Raw genomic sequence first — 16,560 nt, 5'->3', positions numbered from 1 at the left:
GACTTCTTTTACCAGCTGTGCTGGTAAAAGAAGTCTCATCCATGGAGGCCCCACTGCACAATTTACAGGACTTAAAGGATCTGCTGCTAATGTCTTGGTGCCACAGCACACCTTCAGAGGTCTTGTGGAGTCCATGCCTCAATGGGTCAGAGCTGTTTTGGCGGCACAGTGGGGACCGACACAATATTAGGCAGGCGGTTTCAATGTTATGGCTTATCTGTATATAAGAAGTGTTCGTGAGGCTGTGTTTTTAATCCCACTCTCACCCACTTCCAAATAGATTTCGACTAGTCCCACTCACTAATAACCCACCGTTATCATTTTTACTTGCACCTGCACTAAAGACTACCCTAAAGACTAAAAACTACAGATTAATGCTGGTTTGAGTGGTCTATTCTGCAACAAAAGGCACAATGTAAACCAAGAACAAATTCTGGAAAAAATCATTCAGACAGTTAACAATTAACTGTTATCCTAGATGTTGTCTGGAGTATAGGTTTTAGACCTCTTCTTAAGGATTTAAGACAGGGCTGTTAGGACTGCAGAGTAAAGCTGATTTCACCATTGTGTAGGCCAGACATGTTATGTGACGTGGAGTGGAAGCACTGAGATGGCTTGTGGGTATGTGGTTCTGAACCATGATATGTGTATAATGAGGCGCAGAGCCCTTTGATGCCTGAAATTTAAGGACAACAATTTTTAGTAGCGTTAGTAAGGGAATAATTCAGGAAAGAACTTCAGGAGGTTATGAGCCAGAGCATTTTAAATGCTCTGCAGAGGAGGTATAGCACATGACGGGAGACCTGCAACTAGATAATTACAGTAAATAAATCTGGAAAAGACTATAGATTGCAGGAGAGTTTGACCTATTTCTGTAAGCAGGAAAGGTTGTATTCTTCTGATATTGTGAAAAAGAAATCTATAGGTTCTGGTGGTTGCTGTGACCTTCACAGCCATAAGATTCTTAGCCATACCTGTTGGATGGACTCTGAGGGTGTTGAGTGTATTTGAGAGGTCCAACGTAAAAAGGATTTTTAGCTGGTAGGTAGAGATTTCAGATTTTTGTGTTGTGTCTGGTCTTCATCAAGGAAGAGATGCTATAAATTATACAGTGCGGTATCTTCTACGAGGAGGTGGTAGGAGAAAGAGAGATGTTGTGTCACCTGTGTAGAGATCTTATTACAGAGCCCAGTGGTTTTAGTATCAAATTGAACCAAAAGTGGATTAAGAACTGACCCCTGGGGTCAAGCTATGAAAAGATAGAACTATATCAAATGCCTATGTGGTAGGATCCTGATGGGTGGAGTGGGCATGGAGTGGACATGGTGATCTGGCAGGTTAAGAATGATAGAGATTATAAAGATGACAATTTCTATTTAGCTTAACACATGACTTTTTCCTTACTCACATGACTAGTCTTTAGATTTGCCTCTTAGATCTTATTAATAACACATTCAAAAACATGAGTTTTCCCATATTTCTGAGAAGGCCGTTTGGGGTCACGGAAATTCTGGAAAACATTATTATTATTATTTTTCTCTTAATTTTACCTGTATGTAAGAAGGGATTGTGTACCTTTACACTATGATGTATGTAAAAATGAGAAATTAATAAATGAAATCAATTATACACAGCACACTAAGACACACCAAACAGAGACATATGCTGATGTAATAGTGTACTGTTAGCCACACGCTGATTAAAAAGTTTTTAGATAGAGGACGTAGTCTCTTATCTGTGAAAGTTCATACAGAAGATCCTAGTGTGAAAAAACCGAAACTGTGAACATTAGACGACTCTAAGGGGGCACAAAGGGATGCGCCCTACACAAGTGTGGCCTCACGCTGAAAACGTGTGAGAACCACTGATCTAATCAATATAACCAGGCCTGTCAGCATTTTGCTATACTGGGCTATTTCTTATTCCAAGGCAGCCGTTCATCTCCTTTAACCAGCAGAGGACCAGTGTAATCAAAATATACCTAATATTTTTATTAATTAATTTTATTTTCAAATAACCTTGCCGAAAGTTACACGGTGATTTCTGGGAGGTTCAGATGCATCACACAAGTATGGCTCGCCTCCACGAGCTCCCTGTACAAAGCACGTAGTGCGTCATTGCGTCATTAATCCTGTTCGGACCAATCAAAAGAGATTTGCTGAAAGCGGGTTGCCATTATGTTTAAGGCAAATCTTAAGACGTGGTACCGGCTATTTTAACAAAAATTAAGAAATACTGTTTGACACTTTTCTCAAGAGTGCTCATGACATGTTTTCAGAATAAAGACAGAAGAAGATTCTGGGCACTTGGAAAGGAAGCTATCGACGGGTGCAGGATATTTCTGAAGCGTATTCCGAGATTTAGCTAGCTAGCTATCAAGGTTGCTAGCATACGCCAGAGAACACTGAGACGCGCCACAACGTTAGCTGACCAGCCTAGTTAGCGGCTAGCGATGTCTTTCCGCCGCCAGAATGTAAGTATTTATAAGTCCCCATCTGACTGTAACAGCCTTTTCTGTAAACCAAACCTAGATAAAGGTCGATTAAATTACACTGTCCGTTACCAAACTAGCTAGGTTAGCTAATAGGCTAGCTAGCGTGTTGTCGCTAGTTTCCAGTCGCCGGTCAGCCAGCATGGAAATCGCAAAAGCGAAATATCACGTGTAGACAATCATTAAGCGAAAAATATGATTATATTAATAAATATTATTTTGTCAGCAACAGTCTGGACCAAGTGGCCGTAAAACGTCTAATGGACCTTCTGGATCGGCCGGCATGTCACCGACAGTTCCTGGGAGTAACACTACCAGACCAACCCCTGGAAGGTAATCTGAATCCGGTTTACTCTTCAGAGAAACACCGAGGATTGGTATTTCATCATGAGGCCTACCGGTTAAAGGGGGCGTGTACATTAGGACTAAATGATGTACGCTACAGAAAAGACCAATTGGACAATATCTTATTGAATTAGCACACCTGCGGGCCAATTACAGATGAGAAGTCCTGATTGACATTCAGGATGACCAATGAATTAACTCTGCTTCTAAAACATAAACACCCGCCTTTACAGTAAGTCTGAGCCAATAGTATGCGGAAACGTGCTGATTGACGCTCAGACTGACCAATGAGCGTTTTCGGGACGGACACGAACGAGAGCTCGGCAGGGTTTTGTTGTTGTTTTTGTAATCCATATGATACAGGACGGCGTTTGTGCTTCTCTCTTCGAGCAGTTTTAGACCGACCGGAAACCTGGAATGCACGTGATAAAAACGTATTAATATATATTTATCTATAGATCTATTTTTAGATGTCATGTCCGCAATAGGTGTTGAAAATGAGACATTTATAGACTGACCGCTACGGAGGGCTGTTTATTTATCCTTTATCGTCACGATGTTGTTTGCTCATCCTGGCTAAAGCTAGCCTGTTAGCTGACGCGTAGGTATTTGCTAATGCAAACCTGATCAGTATTACTCACCCAGAGCTGTCTCTACATATCGTTGTCGCTTGTAGAAGTAGAAATAAATGTCAGAATATAACTCGGTTGTAAAACTTGCTTCTTAGCTGTCGCTAATGGTTTGCTAACGTTCCATACCATCATTACACAATAGCACTGTGGCCATGTTTTGGAGCTGAAGGTCCCAGTAAGGGCAGCACTAATGTAATGTACACGGCCGGGATACCAGTCCAAATATGAAGAAGAATAACATTAAAATGATTAAACAAAGGTTTTGGTGGTGTTATTTTAATGCTCTAAAAGAGGATCCACTTGTTGGCACCTTGGATGATTTTAAGTTTGTGTTATGTCTTTGTTTTACACACACACACACACACAATGCTTAATAACCAATAGTGATGTACACATCGTGTGACCTTACACAGGTGTTAACGCATTTATTTGAACATATTGCTTGTGTTTTACGATCTCTGTCACTGTTCAGTACATTTATGACCTTTGAAAAGACCATGTCACGATCTTGTCCTTTACCGTTTGCTTTATTCTTTTATTGTTTTCAGGAACAGAAACTCTGTGAAGCCTCCCTCACAGTCTCCTCCTGTATGTAAACTCAAATATTCTCTCATTCTTATCATACATGTGCCTATGTGTCTCGTACACTTGCCTGCATAGACTCTTTCACACTCAAAACCCAACAATATTATTGGCACACCCTTACAGGTAGTGTCCTAGCTTTGAGTCAGTTACATTTTCTAATGGCAGCATTACCAGGGTTCACACATTCCCATCTTGGGTTTATCTTAGTCAATTTCGTTTTTAATTTTGTGCACATGTTTACATGCTTCCTGTTTAATTGGTTCTTTTAAAGGGCTTATTTATTTAGAAAACCGAAAGTGATCTGCTTTCTTTTTCTTTCACTTTTAGGTGTTTGAGGGAGTGTATAATAATTCCCGGATGCTCCATTTCCTCACGGCTGTAGTTGTGAGTTTCCTTGTGTGATCAAATTTGATTAGTACCTAGGATTCACCTGAGTGAATGAGAACAGTTTGGTTGTTTCCTTTTCTCATCTCTCTCAACATCTTTCTGTTAAGACGTATCAATTTCTGCTTTTTAAATATAAAAATAATAATTAAAAAAATTTAGTCTTTATTTATGATTTGCATCTCAACCATCTTTATCTTTCCTTTTTCTTATTTATTTTCTCGAATTCTTCTCTTCCTAGGGCTCTAGGTGTGACGTGCGGGTGAAGAACGGCAGTGTGTACGAGGGGATCTTTAAGACACTAAGTTCAAGAGTAAGCAAGATGCTTCCGTGCATTAAACACACCTACCAGTGGACATTTCAAGTGATTTTAGTAGTCATGTAATCAAACATTTAAAGAAAAGAAATCATTTACTCAGTATTATGTATTGATGTATGTAACAAATCCACTATGATCATGAATTTTCATACACTGTATATACTCGCTGTAAAGGACTGCATTGTAGAACGTAGTCCGTTATATGCCAAGTGCGATTCATGCATTAAACAAAGGCACTAAATGTTGTAAACAAACTGCTTCCATGTTGTCACTTGTAGCACCTAAATTTTTATTTATTTTTTTTAAGTAGAAAATTGATGCGTATTTGAAAAAAGTGAAAATAAATGGTCATTAATGAACTTCTTTCATCAAGCCACAGGAAACTTGCTTATAAATTAACATGGCATTATAAATGTCTGATTATTTATTTGCCTATTTAAATACATTATTACAACAGTAAAAATAATTCTGCAAACCCCAGTCGAGACGTTCTGACGAGAGCCTGTGTTTAGTTCTAAGCTCTGTGTTTTGGAATATTATTGATCGATTTATAATTGATTGAATTGATTTTGCACCGCAGTGTGAGCTAGCGGTGGATGCTGTGCACAAACTAAGGACTGAGGAAGGGGATGGCTGTGGAGGTGGTACATCCACACACCCCAGGAGAGAGGAGATCACGGACACCATGATCTTTAGCCCCAATGACTTGATCACCATGACCTGCAGAGATGTGGATCTCAATTTTGCTACACGAGGTGTGTGTGTGTGTGCACACGCTCTGGAGTGTTGCACATAAAGTCTCTTTTAATATTGATCCAGACTTGTCTTGTGTAGCCTAATTACATTCATCTTTGTGTATTTTTGTAGACACCTTTACAGACTCGGCGATCAGCTCGTCCAGAGTAAACGGTGATCACAGAGAGAAGGTGCTGCAGAGGTGGGATGGTGGAGACAGCAACGGAGAGAACTACGATCTAGATACAGACACAGTGAGTTGAAACACGGTGCGCACACTGAAAGATCACCCGCACCCTTAAAGAAAACCATAGAGCTCCATATTATAATGCGAGTTCTACTCCTGTCAACGAAGGAACTCTAATCATACAGTTTGTAGGTCCATCTAGATTGGTGTTTCAGAGAAAGTGAAAGGAATTTCCAATTCACATTTACGCTGTTTGGCAGACATCTTTATCCAGAACGACTTGGGTTCATCCCGTTTATACGGCTGAGCCGTTGTATGTGAAGGGTCTTGCTCAAGGGCCCAGCAGTGGCAACTTGGCGGTGCTGCAATTTGAACTCATGACCTTATGATCAGAAGATCAGAACCTCTGAGCTTCCACTGCCCGCATGTGGTTGTGTAGTTCTCCATCTTGCATCATTACACCATTAGTCAAGTTTGAGTCATATTGAAGTGAAAGGTACAACACAGCTCATCTGTTTTGAAGCGAGACTATTTCCTGTAGTCTTTATATATTTTTGTGTTGTGTCTGGTGTCAATTCTAGGTCACATCATGCTTTATAATAAAGATATTATAAGTTTATATAGTGCATAAATTGTCATGCTTTTGTTTAAACACACTGTGACATGTTTTTTCCCAATTTGAGTCAAAAGTTCCCACTCACTAGTTAGCTGTACATATTGAATCTATGAATGGTTTTCACACTTTGGTCTTTCTCTCTGTCTCTCTCTGTCTCTCTCTCCAACATATACCTTCTGCCAGAATCCATTATCCTTGAAACATGTTTTATTAGACTGTACTGGTCCTAACCCCATGAGAAACTTTTTTTTTTTATTCAGTCAACACTCTGGAAGAAATTTTTAGCAAAGTCAAACCTGATGCAAGTTTAGAGTTTTTAGGAAAAATATATTCGCATGGCGTTTAAACAAACAAACAAACTTTCTCTCTCTCTCTGACAGACTAATGGTTGGGATGCCAGTGAGATGTTCCGCTTCAACGAAGAAACGTATGGGGTGAAGTCCACCTATGACTCGAGCCTCTCGATGTACACGTGAGTCTCTCTAACACGCGCTACTGAAAAACGATGTTTGCTCTTCTGTCTGTCTTTATCTCTTAGTCTGAGCTTGCAAACACAGATTAAGCGCAGTAGAACCGAAGACGGTTTGGATTGTTCAAGATGTATGTCAGTACGGGTGTGTAGAGAGGGTCTGCTGAGCCAGGTAGTGTCTTAAACATTTCCACAAAGAAACTTTGTACCCGGAAGATCGATCACGCTTTCTTTTTCTCTTTCAGGGTTCCTCTAGAGCGAGGTAGCTCGGAGGGTTTCCGGCAGCGAGAGGCGCGAGCTGCGCGACTGGCTAACGAGATTGAGGCCAGCGCACAGTACCGCCACAGAGTGGCGCTAGAGAACGACGAAGGGAGGAGCGAGGAAGACAAGTTCAGTGCCGTGATACGGGATGGAGGCGAGAGAGAGAGGGGGAGAGACAGCCCTGGCTTCTCTGGCCCCGGGAGCCGGTCAGTATGCCGCGTCACTCAGCTCAAATCTTACAGTTTCACATCACTTTGGTTTGGTTCCTTACAGATGTTCTTCCTTCGTTGTTGATTTCTCTTAGGGACGGCAAATACATTCCCTTACCCCAAAGAGCGAGAGAACGAGAAATCGGTACATCCAGAGGTGACCGAGAAAGAGGAGGACCCTCGTCCTCTCTTCCTAATCGAACGAACAGACCCGCCCCCTCGAGCTCGTCCCCCAGGCCACCTCTTCCTTCTGGCAGCGGTCAGCCCACACCGCCTTCTGATAGGAATAGTCCGTTGTCGATCAGAGGTGGATATTCTCCCCACCAAGCACAGTGTAGCCCACCTGCTCAGCCCCGGCCCTTAGAGGCAGGCCATGCCAGTCCTCCTGTCCCACACATGCTCCCCCATTCTCTTTCACACCCCCAGTCTCTGTCTGACTCTACACGACCTGTTAATGGAGGTAATTGTTTAATGGCATCTGTGATTATTTTGTGACTATTATAATCCCTGTGATTTTATATATTTTTGTAATTCTTTCAATATGGCATTGTTTGTATGTATGTATGTATGTGTGTGTGTGTGTGTGTATGTATGTATGTGTGTGTGTGTGTGTGTGTGTGTGTGTATGTATGTATGTATGTGTGTGTGTGTGTGTGTGTGTGTGTGTGTGTATATGTATATGTATATATATATAATATATATTTTTGTGATCTAGTGTCATCTAGAACATCTCCCAAATCTCAAAGGCCTGCACAGCCCAGAAGCTTGCGTACCAACTCTCACTCTTCACCTACAGGTGAACCCACTGTTGCACTTGTAGTTTGCGTAAATGGAAAAATCACATCATGATTCACTAACTTTCATTTTCATTATTAACCACTCCTCTTACCTTATTTCCTTTTCTCTCTCTCCAGTCTCCCATTCCCCCAAACCCGATGCACCCAACCAGGATCCCCCTCTGACCACTCCTACCTACCTGGACACCTCATCAGTTACCATGGTGACCCCGAAGCCCTCGGGCCCCACCCCACTCTTCCCTGTAGATGGTGAGCAGCATTAATCCTGCACAATCTTCTGTCGTTAATCTCATTTATAGCCAAAAAAGTCATTTTTTCCTGATTGTATGTCAAGTTTTCTCTCCGTTTCTGTGTTCTGTTCATTTATTTTCATTTTTTCTTTTCGCGCAACTTTTTGTGTCAGTGAATGAGATCTTATCCAAGGAGAGGACAGAGAGCCCTGCTAGTCCTCAGGAAGGCAAGGGCTGTAAAGGTATTTTTTGTATGTGTGTTAAATTGTCTGTTATGACATGTAAATTTTATTTTTGCTTAAATGATTACCCTCCTTTTGTTTTCCAGCTGCCTCACTTCAGCAAAGGTCACAGATTGAGGAACTTCGCAAGTTTGGGAAGGAGTTCAGAGTGAGTGAAATATGATCATTCAGTTTTGCTTTATTTATTTATTGAGGATTTACAGACAGTTAAAATTCTAACAAACTCTTTCCATCTCAGCTTCACTCTAGCTCCTCGCCCTCTAGCCCCAACACTTCAGCCACACCCGGTGATCCTGCTCAGCCAAGCCCTACCCAAAGCACACAGACAGACTCCACCCCTTCCGCAGAGCCCAAGGTGGTGTCGCCTACAACTACTCCAACACAGGAGCTTCCGTCAGATGAAGCAGGCAGAGAAACGAGCGCCGACGGTCCGGCTGCAGCCACCCCGCCATCTGTCACACCCGCCGTCACACCTTCTGTCACACCTGCTGGTGTTTCCCAACCATCTGGTGCAGATGGACAAACAGCAGTACCGCCCCATCCTGCGAGGACACCAGGCAGGGAGGACGGCAGACCAGAGATCGCGGACAGAGCGGAGGGTGTAGCTGAGTGAGTAGGAGGGTGGAGAGGTTGTTAAAGAACATGGGAATATAAAACATCGCTGCTCAAAACATCGCTGTTGTCAAACACTAACCCTGTTCATCTACCAAACGTGGGTGGATTTGGTAGTATGGAGTAAAAAGCATAAAACGATCAGCTGTCTTACTGCTTTCTCTGTCGTTTTGGCTACGCTGTGCAGATGGGTGGATGAAGCCTTGTGACGCTTACAATACCGGTCAAAAGTTTGGAGACACTCGACTGAAATGTTTCTCATGATCTTTAAAAACTTTTTGATCTGAAGGTGTATGATTAAATGTTTGAAATCGGTGTTGTAGACAAAAATATAATTGTGTCAATATATTCATTTCTTTCATTAGAAGACTAACATTTTATTTACAAAAAATATTATTTTTAAACAGACAACTCGGAGAGAAATATATCCGAAAAGCAGCCAATAAGTGTCCAGTATAGGTGGGAACTCCTTTATTACAGTTTAAAAAGTATCTCCGGGGTATTCCTCAAGAACTCGGTTGTGAAATTCTAGGCAAAAAGGGCATCTACTTTGAAGATGCTAAAATACTAAATTTATTTAGATTTACTTTGGATTTTTTATCACAACATAATTCCCATAGTTCCATTTGTGTTATTCCAGAGTTTTGATGACTTTATTTTTATTATTATTATTATTATTATTATTATTATTATAAAATGTGGTGAAAAATAATGAGTGAGCGTGTCTGAACTTTTGACTGGTAGTGTATTTGTAATTTTGTCAGGAATAATCTTCAACACTGTTCTTTACAATAGTGAAAAGAACCTTTAATGCTGCTGTATCAAATATTTAATCACTACTGCCTCTTGACTTTACAGTTCGTTGTTGTTGTTTGAGTTTACACATTACATTTTACAGTTACTGCATCCTTTATTAGTGTAGCTACAATTTCTTTTTCTTTTTTTTTTAAAACACCATTTCCTTCTTTGTCCCGTACAGTCAAGTGAAGAAGTCCACACTAAATCCCAATGCCAAAGAGTTCAATCCTGCCAAGGCACCTCTGACTATGGTGAGTGTTCTGGCTATCTTTCAGCTTTTTTTTCCCCTCATGCACACACACCCTTGCATTCAGGCAACATTTCACTTCGTTGTACATGCTATAGTATACACACCAGCTTCCGCTGTGTTTTGGTGTTCTAGGTGAAGCCTTCTGCAACCCCCACGACTCCACGACCCACACCTCCAAGCCCCTCAGTGGTGCTCCAGCCTCCTACAGGACAAGGTACCATGTACACCCCTCAGTACCTGGGCTACGTCTCAACAATACCCTTACAGGGCCACTCTGTGCAGGTAAACACACACACACGCCTTTTTCTTTCCTGGTTTTCTGTACTTGCAGCCAGTTTAAATCCATTTGTGTAGCTTGTTCTTATCAGGCAGTGAAGGGGTTTTATGAGGACGTTTTTGATGTACAAGTGACTGAGAAGTAATGTTTTGTTATGATCTGTCTGTGCCAGGCCCCTCAGATGTACCAGTATGCCGTGTCTACCGTGAGCCAGGGAAAGTATCCCAGAGCTAAAGGTATTTGAGACACAACAATTTACCATTCTAGTTCTCAAAATATTGTCTTGTCTTAGACAGATTGCTTACTTATACAAACGTACTGAGTTTTGTTAGCATAGCTGCCAGTACAGAGGATCCAAACCAAAGGTTCAGGTCCGACTTGAATATGCACACACAAAACCCATGGCAATGACCTAGCTCCTTTCCGATCAGGCTCGGTGGTTCCCTCTCGTCCAGACCACAACTCGTCGGCACCTCCTATGATCCAGGCAGCGGCGTCGGCAGCAGGTCCTCCTCTTGTGGCTTCTCCTTATCCTCAGTCTTACCTGCAGTATAGCCAGGTCATCCCTGCCATGCCACACTATCCTGGACAGGTATACCCATATTCTACCAAAAGTTCACCAAAACTTGTACACAACTCTCGGTGTCTCTCTCTCTCTCTCTCTCTCTCTCTCTCTCTCTCTCTCTCTCTCTCTCTCTTGCACAGAACACTGTAATAAAATAGTCCAAATCTAGTCATTTCCTGAAACAGATAAAACATCTTTCTCTTGTCTTTGTTAGCCGGTGTATTCCATGCTGCAAAGTGGAGCACGTATGCTGAGTTCGGCGGGACACCCTCAGACTCTTGGACCTCCTGGTCCTCAATACCCCGGCCAGTCTGAGGGACCCCCAGGAGCCCAGCAGGGCATGTATGGTATGTCCCACACAAACACCACGCACCTTTGCATGACAAAAGCCACATTTCCACTGAAATTACCCAGAACCATTAGTCCCAGGAACTTTTTTCAAGGGACCAATTGGTTCCTCCATACCTTTTGTTTTAAGCGTTTCCATTGCGGTCTAAAGTACCATGAAGATTAGGCAAATTAGTCCGGTGACGTACAGTATGACTATGCCTGACAAGCCCTTGGCGAGGATATGAATCCTCGGAGTATACTACATTCAAACTGATTATTGACAGAAAGAAAGCTTATTTTAATGATGTAAAATGTTTGCTCGGCTCATAAGAACACTGAGCAGGCTCTGATTGGAATAGAAACCTTTGAAGAGTAACAAAAGTTTGCTGTAACCAAACTGGTGGTCCAGTGGTTAGGATTAGGCGCGCTTACTGCCGTGGACTGGGTTTGATTCCCGGTCACGGTATGAAATTTATTATTTTTTTAATCTTTGGATAAAGGTTCGTGTTTTTTAAAACAGACAGTCTATTTTCTGAAATCTGGTAAAGACACTGCAGCAAGAAGCATGCAGGATATTCGAGCTGTGATGCTGTCAATTGCGATGTATTTGATAAAAAGGTAATTGAGAGAACACTGAAAAAGAGACGAGCAGTGATAGTAAAGCGAATTCAGAATGCTGGTCATTCTAAGCAAATGGATTTTATCAGCTATTGCTGAGATGACAGACGAGCGCGTGCACATATGAGCTTCTCTCTGCACTGTTTTCCTGTGTGAACGACGCCCAACTCTTTTAAGCGACTTGATATTTTTAAACATACTTTTTCATCGCAGGTTGCCATTTCCAGTTCCCGCTGTATTTCATCCTCGGCATAAATACTTGAGGCTAAACCTTTTCGTCGGTCCTTCTGTCGTATTTTTAAAGAACCTCCTTTGTGTTGATTCTGTTACTGAACTGTTACTGTACGCACTGCAACAGACTTTTAAAAATGGTGGTTAAAAAAAATGCTGCGTGCACTCAGCCAATCAGCATGCTCAGTGCCCAAGTCCCACCCCCCAAAGGTACTGAACTTTGAAAAAGTACCAACTCCTGAGTAGGGACTTTCTGAGGGGGAAATATTTTACCTGGAACTTAATTTAGACCCTGGTCCCTGTGGTGGAAACACAGAGTACCTCCAAAAGTCCCTAGTTCCTGGGGAAAGTTCCTGCGGTGGAAACGCGGCTAAAGTTTGCACAGAATACGCAATTTCTAAATCTGTACACGAAGTCCGTGTGGATGCGTCGGAAATCAGTATTTCTCAATCATGTATGCACAGCTGTATATAATGAAATCCCAGACACTTCACATTGCAAAGTCAAGCAAATTTACGTAATGAAACGCCCTCAATAGCTGATGGTATACATCTGTTGTGTGGTCTCGTAAAATCTCTCCAAATATCAATCTCTAGTAGTTATTCTTTTCTGCCACTAGGGGTTTGGTGTGTTAAAATGTGCACGAGAATCGCTCACGACTGATAAAACCTGCTGTTCGTAGGCGCAGTCAAGAGCTTTACAGAGTCTGTGGAACGGATGCTGTTTTGCTTGTTGCTTAGTATACATTGATTTTATGGATTGTCTGTTAACAGGATGTGTAAAATTGCTGAGAAAATATCTTGATATTTTATTTCCAGCCCCCCAGTCATTCTCTCATCACTCAGGCTCCATGCATCCTCCGCAGCCCTCCACCACTCCCACCGGCAACCAGCCGCCCCCGCAACACCCCGCCCCCAGCCCAGGACAGGTACTTACCCAACACATAGCACACCGCATCTTACAGAAATGGGGTTGTTATTAAGACTTTATTAATTGGTCTGAATACTGTTTTTATATTAAATTTTATATATATATATATATATATATATATATATATATATATATATATATATATATATATATATATATATAAAATAAAATCTGTGTTTCTTTCTTTCTTTCTTTTTCTCTCTCTCTCTCTATCTCTCTCTCTTTTTAGTCTGGTCAGTCAGGTCCACAGCCACAGACCTTGTATCATTCAGCTCCTCTGTCAGCTCCCACTCCCCCTAACATGCCCCCAGGCCACAGCTCTCCCCAGGCTTCATACTACAGCCTGCCAGGACACCAGCCCCTACCCCACCCCTACTCATCCATTGGGCAGCTCACACAGGTACTGCATACTCTCACACCTACACTCTGTCTCATGCACCTTGGAATTGGAAAAGGGCCTGTGTGTCTGAGTCATTTTGGACGGTTTCAATGTAAAACAGGAAGTTTGCAGCCAGCAAAACCTGTTTGGTTTGGTTTGGTTTGGTTGGGTTGCAGCACCAAAATGCTGTCTGGAACCGAGAATCGGTGACTGCAGGGGTTTTGGAACAGCATCCCTGAAAGTTGTTGAAATTAGAGAAATAAATATTGCATGGTTTAAGACAGGAATATCTTCTTTTTTTTTTTTTTTTTTTTTTTTTTTTTTTAACAATTTTTTAACCAGCAAAAAAACTGAATTTGTGCTCACTGTTAATATTAAAGCGTTAGTATTACAGACTCTACACCAAAACTCAGTACAGCTGAGTGCAAAAGTTTCCATGTTCTTCAGAATTCATTTTCAAAGCCACGTGTTCATTATTGGTTTCATATAAGGAAGCAATATTTTTATTGCAGTGAAACATTTATTTTTCTAATGACATTAAGCAGTCAACATATCTTCAGTTTAATTTTTCAGACATTAAAACAGGGTCAAACTGGATCAAGTTAGAAACCAGGAAATGGCTGTGACAAAATCTAAAACCGAAATGACTGACTTTTCACAGAAATGGTGAAGTAGATAACCTTTTAACAGTTTGATACCATTTTATCAACAGTTACAACCAACATATAGAAATGGAAGAATCCAAAGCATAGCATGTCGGGGAAATTTTTTTTTTCGACTCTCAAACTGGTGGAGTTGGTTCTTAAAGTTTGACTAGTACCTCAAGCGAGCACCGGTACTGTATCAGTAGAAGGGTAGCTGCCCATTTAGATGCTGAGCATGTGTAGGTTCAGCTGCTAGGAGAACGTGTGCAAGAAGTAAGGAGTAAAAGATGACAGGATGGTGCGATACCATTACCGTGCCGAAGGTGATGATTATCACAGCACGTCCTATAGTGTTTTCTTCCTTTGCCAAAACTAACAATTTATTAAAGAATGACATTACTTTTTTTAAAAAATCTATTTATGCTTGCATTTCACAGAAATTTCACATTAAATGCATTATTTCCTTTTATCTTGTCAGCAATAAACATTCTCTCGTTCCCTCACCAGCCTCTCTTTTTCCCCTCTCTTGAGGTTAATAAGATGAAAACATGCAGCTTGTTGTGCTGGTGAGAAAGTGCAAAGCCCTCCATCCTCAATGTCAGAAAACTTGAAGCAATAGCCAGACTGCTGACACCAGAGGCCTCTTCCAAGTATACTTAATAAACCTCACAGGAAATTTCTTTTCACAGTTGTACGTTTTTAAAAACCCGATTATGTGGCACATCTGTCATATAAATTGATGTGAATTAGCTGTTGGTATTGAAACACAAAATACTAATGGCATTATTGGAGGGTCTGGTTTGGAAGGCATGATTAGTAGCTGCAATAAGGCGCTTAATGTCGGGGCAAAGTAATTAAACTCAACAGAGCCTTTTGTTAGTGTTCTCACCTAGAGGTCTGTCATTATTGTGACTCAGTCAGTGATCTGTTTCTTTCCTGCTTTCTCTCAGGCTCATGTCCAAGGACAACTGTCGGGTCCTCACCACTCTGGGGGTCATGGGCCTCCTCCGATGATGCTGCTTCATGCTGCCCCTCCTCCTCAACAGGGTCCTGGTTCTGGTCCTGGCCCCCAGCACCCCTCACATGCACCCCCACCACCCCAACAAGGAACTCATCAGCACTACACCTACATCGGGCACCCGTCAGGTGAGGCTTCAGCACCCGGGACATAATCCAAACTTGCCTTTTCTGTTTTTCAGTAGTTTAAACGCAGAGAGATTTGCATCATACTAACTGTATAATAACACAGCGACATCACTTCACTTCTCTATTGTAGTTTATAGGAAAAGGAGTCTAGTACACACTATTTTATTATTTTTTTTTTTTTCAACTACGCAACTATCGCAGTAAGTTGTACTAAATAAATGTGTGAAGCATTGGTTCACATGTTATAGAAAATTGTTTTTGTTTTTCCAGCTGTGCAGGTGCAGCCCCACCCTTCCCAGCAGCTGCCCTTCCACCCTCCTGGAAACTGAGTCAGAATTCAGGCTCCATCTGCCCCTTGTCTTTTGTGATTTGAGTGAGAATTCCTCTTGCTGATTCTGGACCAGGCACATCTACACTCTCTCTCTCTCTCTCTCTCTCTCTTCTCTCTCACACACACACTCGCGCTCTCTCTCTCGCTCTCTCTCTCGCTCTCTCTCACACACACACACACACACACACACACACACACACACACACACACACACACACACACACACACACACAAACACAAACTTCTTTCCCTTTGCTCCAGAAACAGACTTTTTTTGTTTTTATTCTTATCAATTGGAAGGACTTTCCTTTTTTGTTTAAGTTGAAAGGACAGGTGCACAGAGTGTGTCTAAAATGGAGGGAACGAGCAAACGAGTGAGAATGACCAAGTGAGCATGATTGAATGAAACAGCTGAAAGAATGAAATGTTTTATAAAAAAAAAAAAAGCAAGATTTCTCCCTTCCTCCTCAAACCCTAATTAAATAAATAATAAAATGACTAAAAAAAGGAAAAAAAAATAAAATATACAAAAAATAAACAAAACTTCAAACTCTAAACAGTGGTGTCATGTTGTCTTTAATGTTGTTTAATTTTGGTTTGTTAAATAATTTTTATTTAAAAACTGTCGTTTTATAAGGGGGGGGGTCAAATTAAAAACTCGCCACCAAATTAGACGCATGTGAGCTGACGTAAATGAAAGGCAGCATTTAATGTGTAGTGGTGGTATTTGTACTGCAGTGTGAGAAGATGTGGTGGTACAGCTGCACGTGTTGTGTTGATAGCCCTGTGGTCTGTAGTTCAAAATGGGGTCAAGCCTTTATAATTCATTATTTATTTGTTTGTTTACTTACAAATAATTATTTTTGCATTTCTTTTCATTAAGGCATCTAACAATACTTCACTCCTGCGTAAAAAGAACAAAAACGAGCCAAACCCAAAATGGCAAA

At 41.4% G+C, this 16,560-nt stretch overlaps 1 protein-coding gene across 4 annotated transcripts; it reads left to right on the top strand.

The window, feature by feature from the left end:
* The first annotated feature begins 2,139 nt into the window (after positions 1–2,139).
* atxn2l (ataxin 2-like) lies at positions 2,140–16,170 on the top strand. 4 transcript variants are annotated; one of them, XM_053613835.1, is made up of 24 exons: positions 2,140–2,473; positions 2,724–2,824; positions 4,017–4,056; positions 4,381–4,437; positions 4,679–4,750; positions 5,337–5,511; positions 5,624–5,745; positions 6,675–6,766; positions 7,009–7,230; positions 7,329–7,693; positions 7,949–8,029; positions 8,148–8,279; positions 8,434–8,502; positions 8,589–8,650; positions 8,741–9,111; positions 10,094–10,163; positions 10,295–10,444; positions 10,612–10,675; positions 10,871–11,031; positions 11,219–11,351; positions 13,002–13,111; positions 13,343–13,513; positions 15,087–15,282; positions 15,553–16,170. In XM_053613835.1, exons 1-24 carry the CDS (start codon positions 2,453–2,455, stop codon positions 15,609–15,611), a joined length of 3,096 nt encoding a protein of 1,031 aa, XP_053469810.1. In that variant the 5' UTR covers positions 2,140–2,452; the 3' UTR covers positions 15,612–16,170. The 4 variants fall into 4 exon arrangements, with proteins under 4 accessions (XP_053469810.1, XP_053469801.1, XP_053469818.1 ...); XM_053613826.1 differs by having other exon boundaries at positions 2,718–2,824; XM_053613843.1 differs by lacking the exons at positions 2,140–2,473; positions 2,724–2,824 and adding an exon at positions 2,852–3,270.
* The last annotated feature ends 390 nt before the right edge of the window (positions 16,171–16,560 follow it).

This window comes from Ictalurus furcatus, chromosome 2, assembly GCF_023375685.1.
Source record: "Ictalurus furcatus strain D&B chromosome 2, Billie_1.0, whole genome shotgun sequence".
NCBI lineage: Eukaryota > Metazoa > Chordata > Actinopteri > Siluriformes > Ictaluridae > Ictalurus > Ictalurus furcatus.
This window is presented reverse-complemented; position numbering and strand designations above follow the sequence as displayed.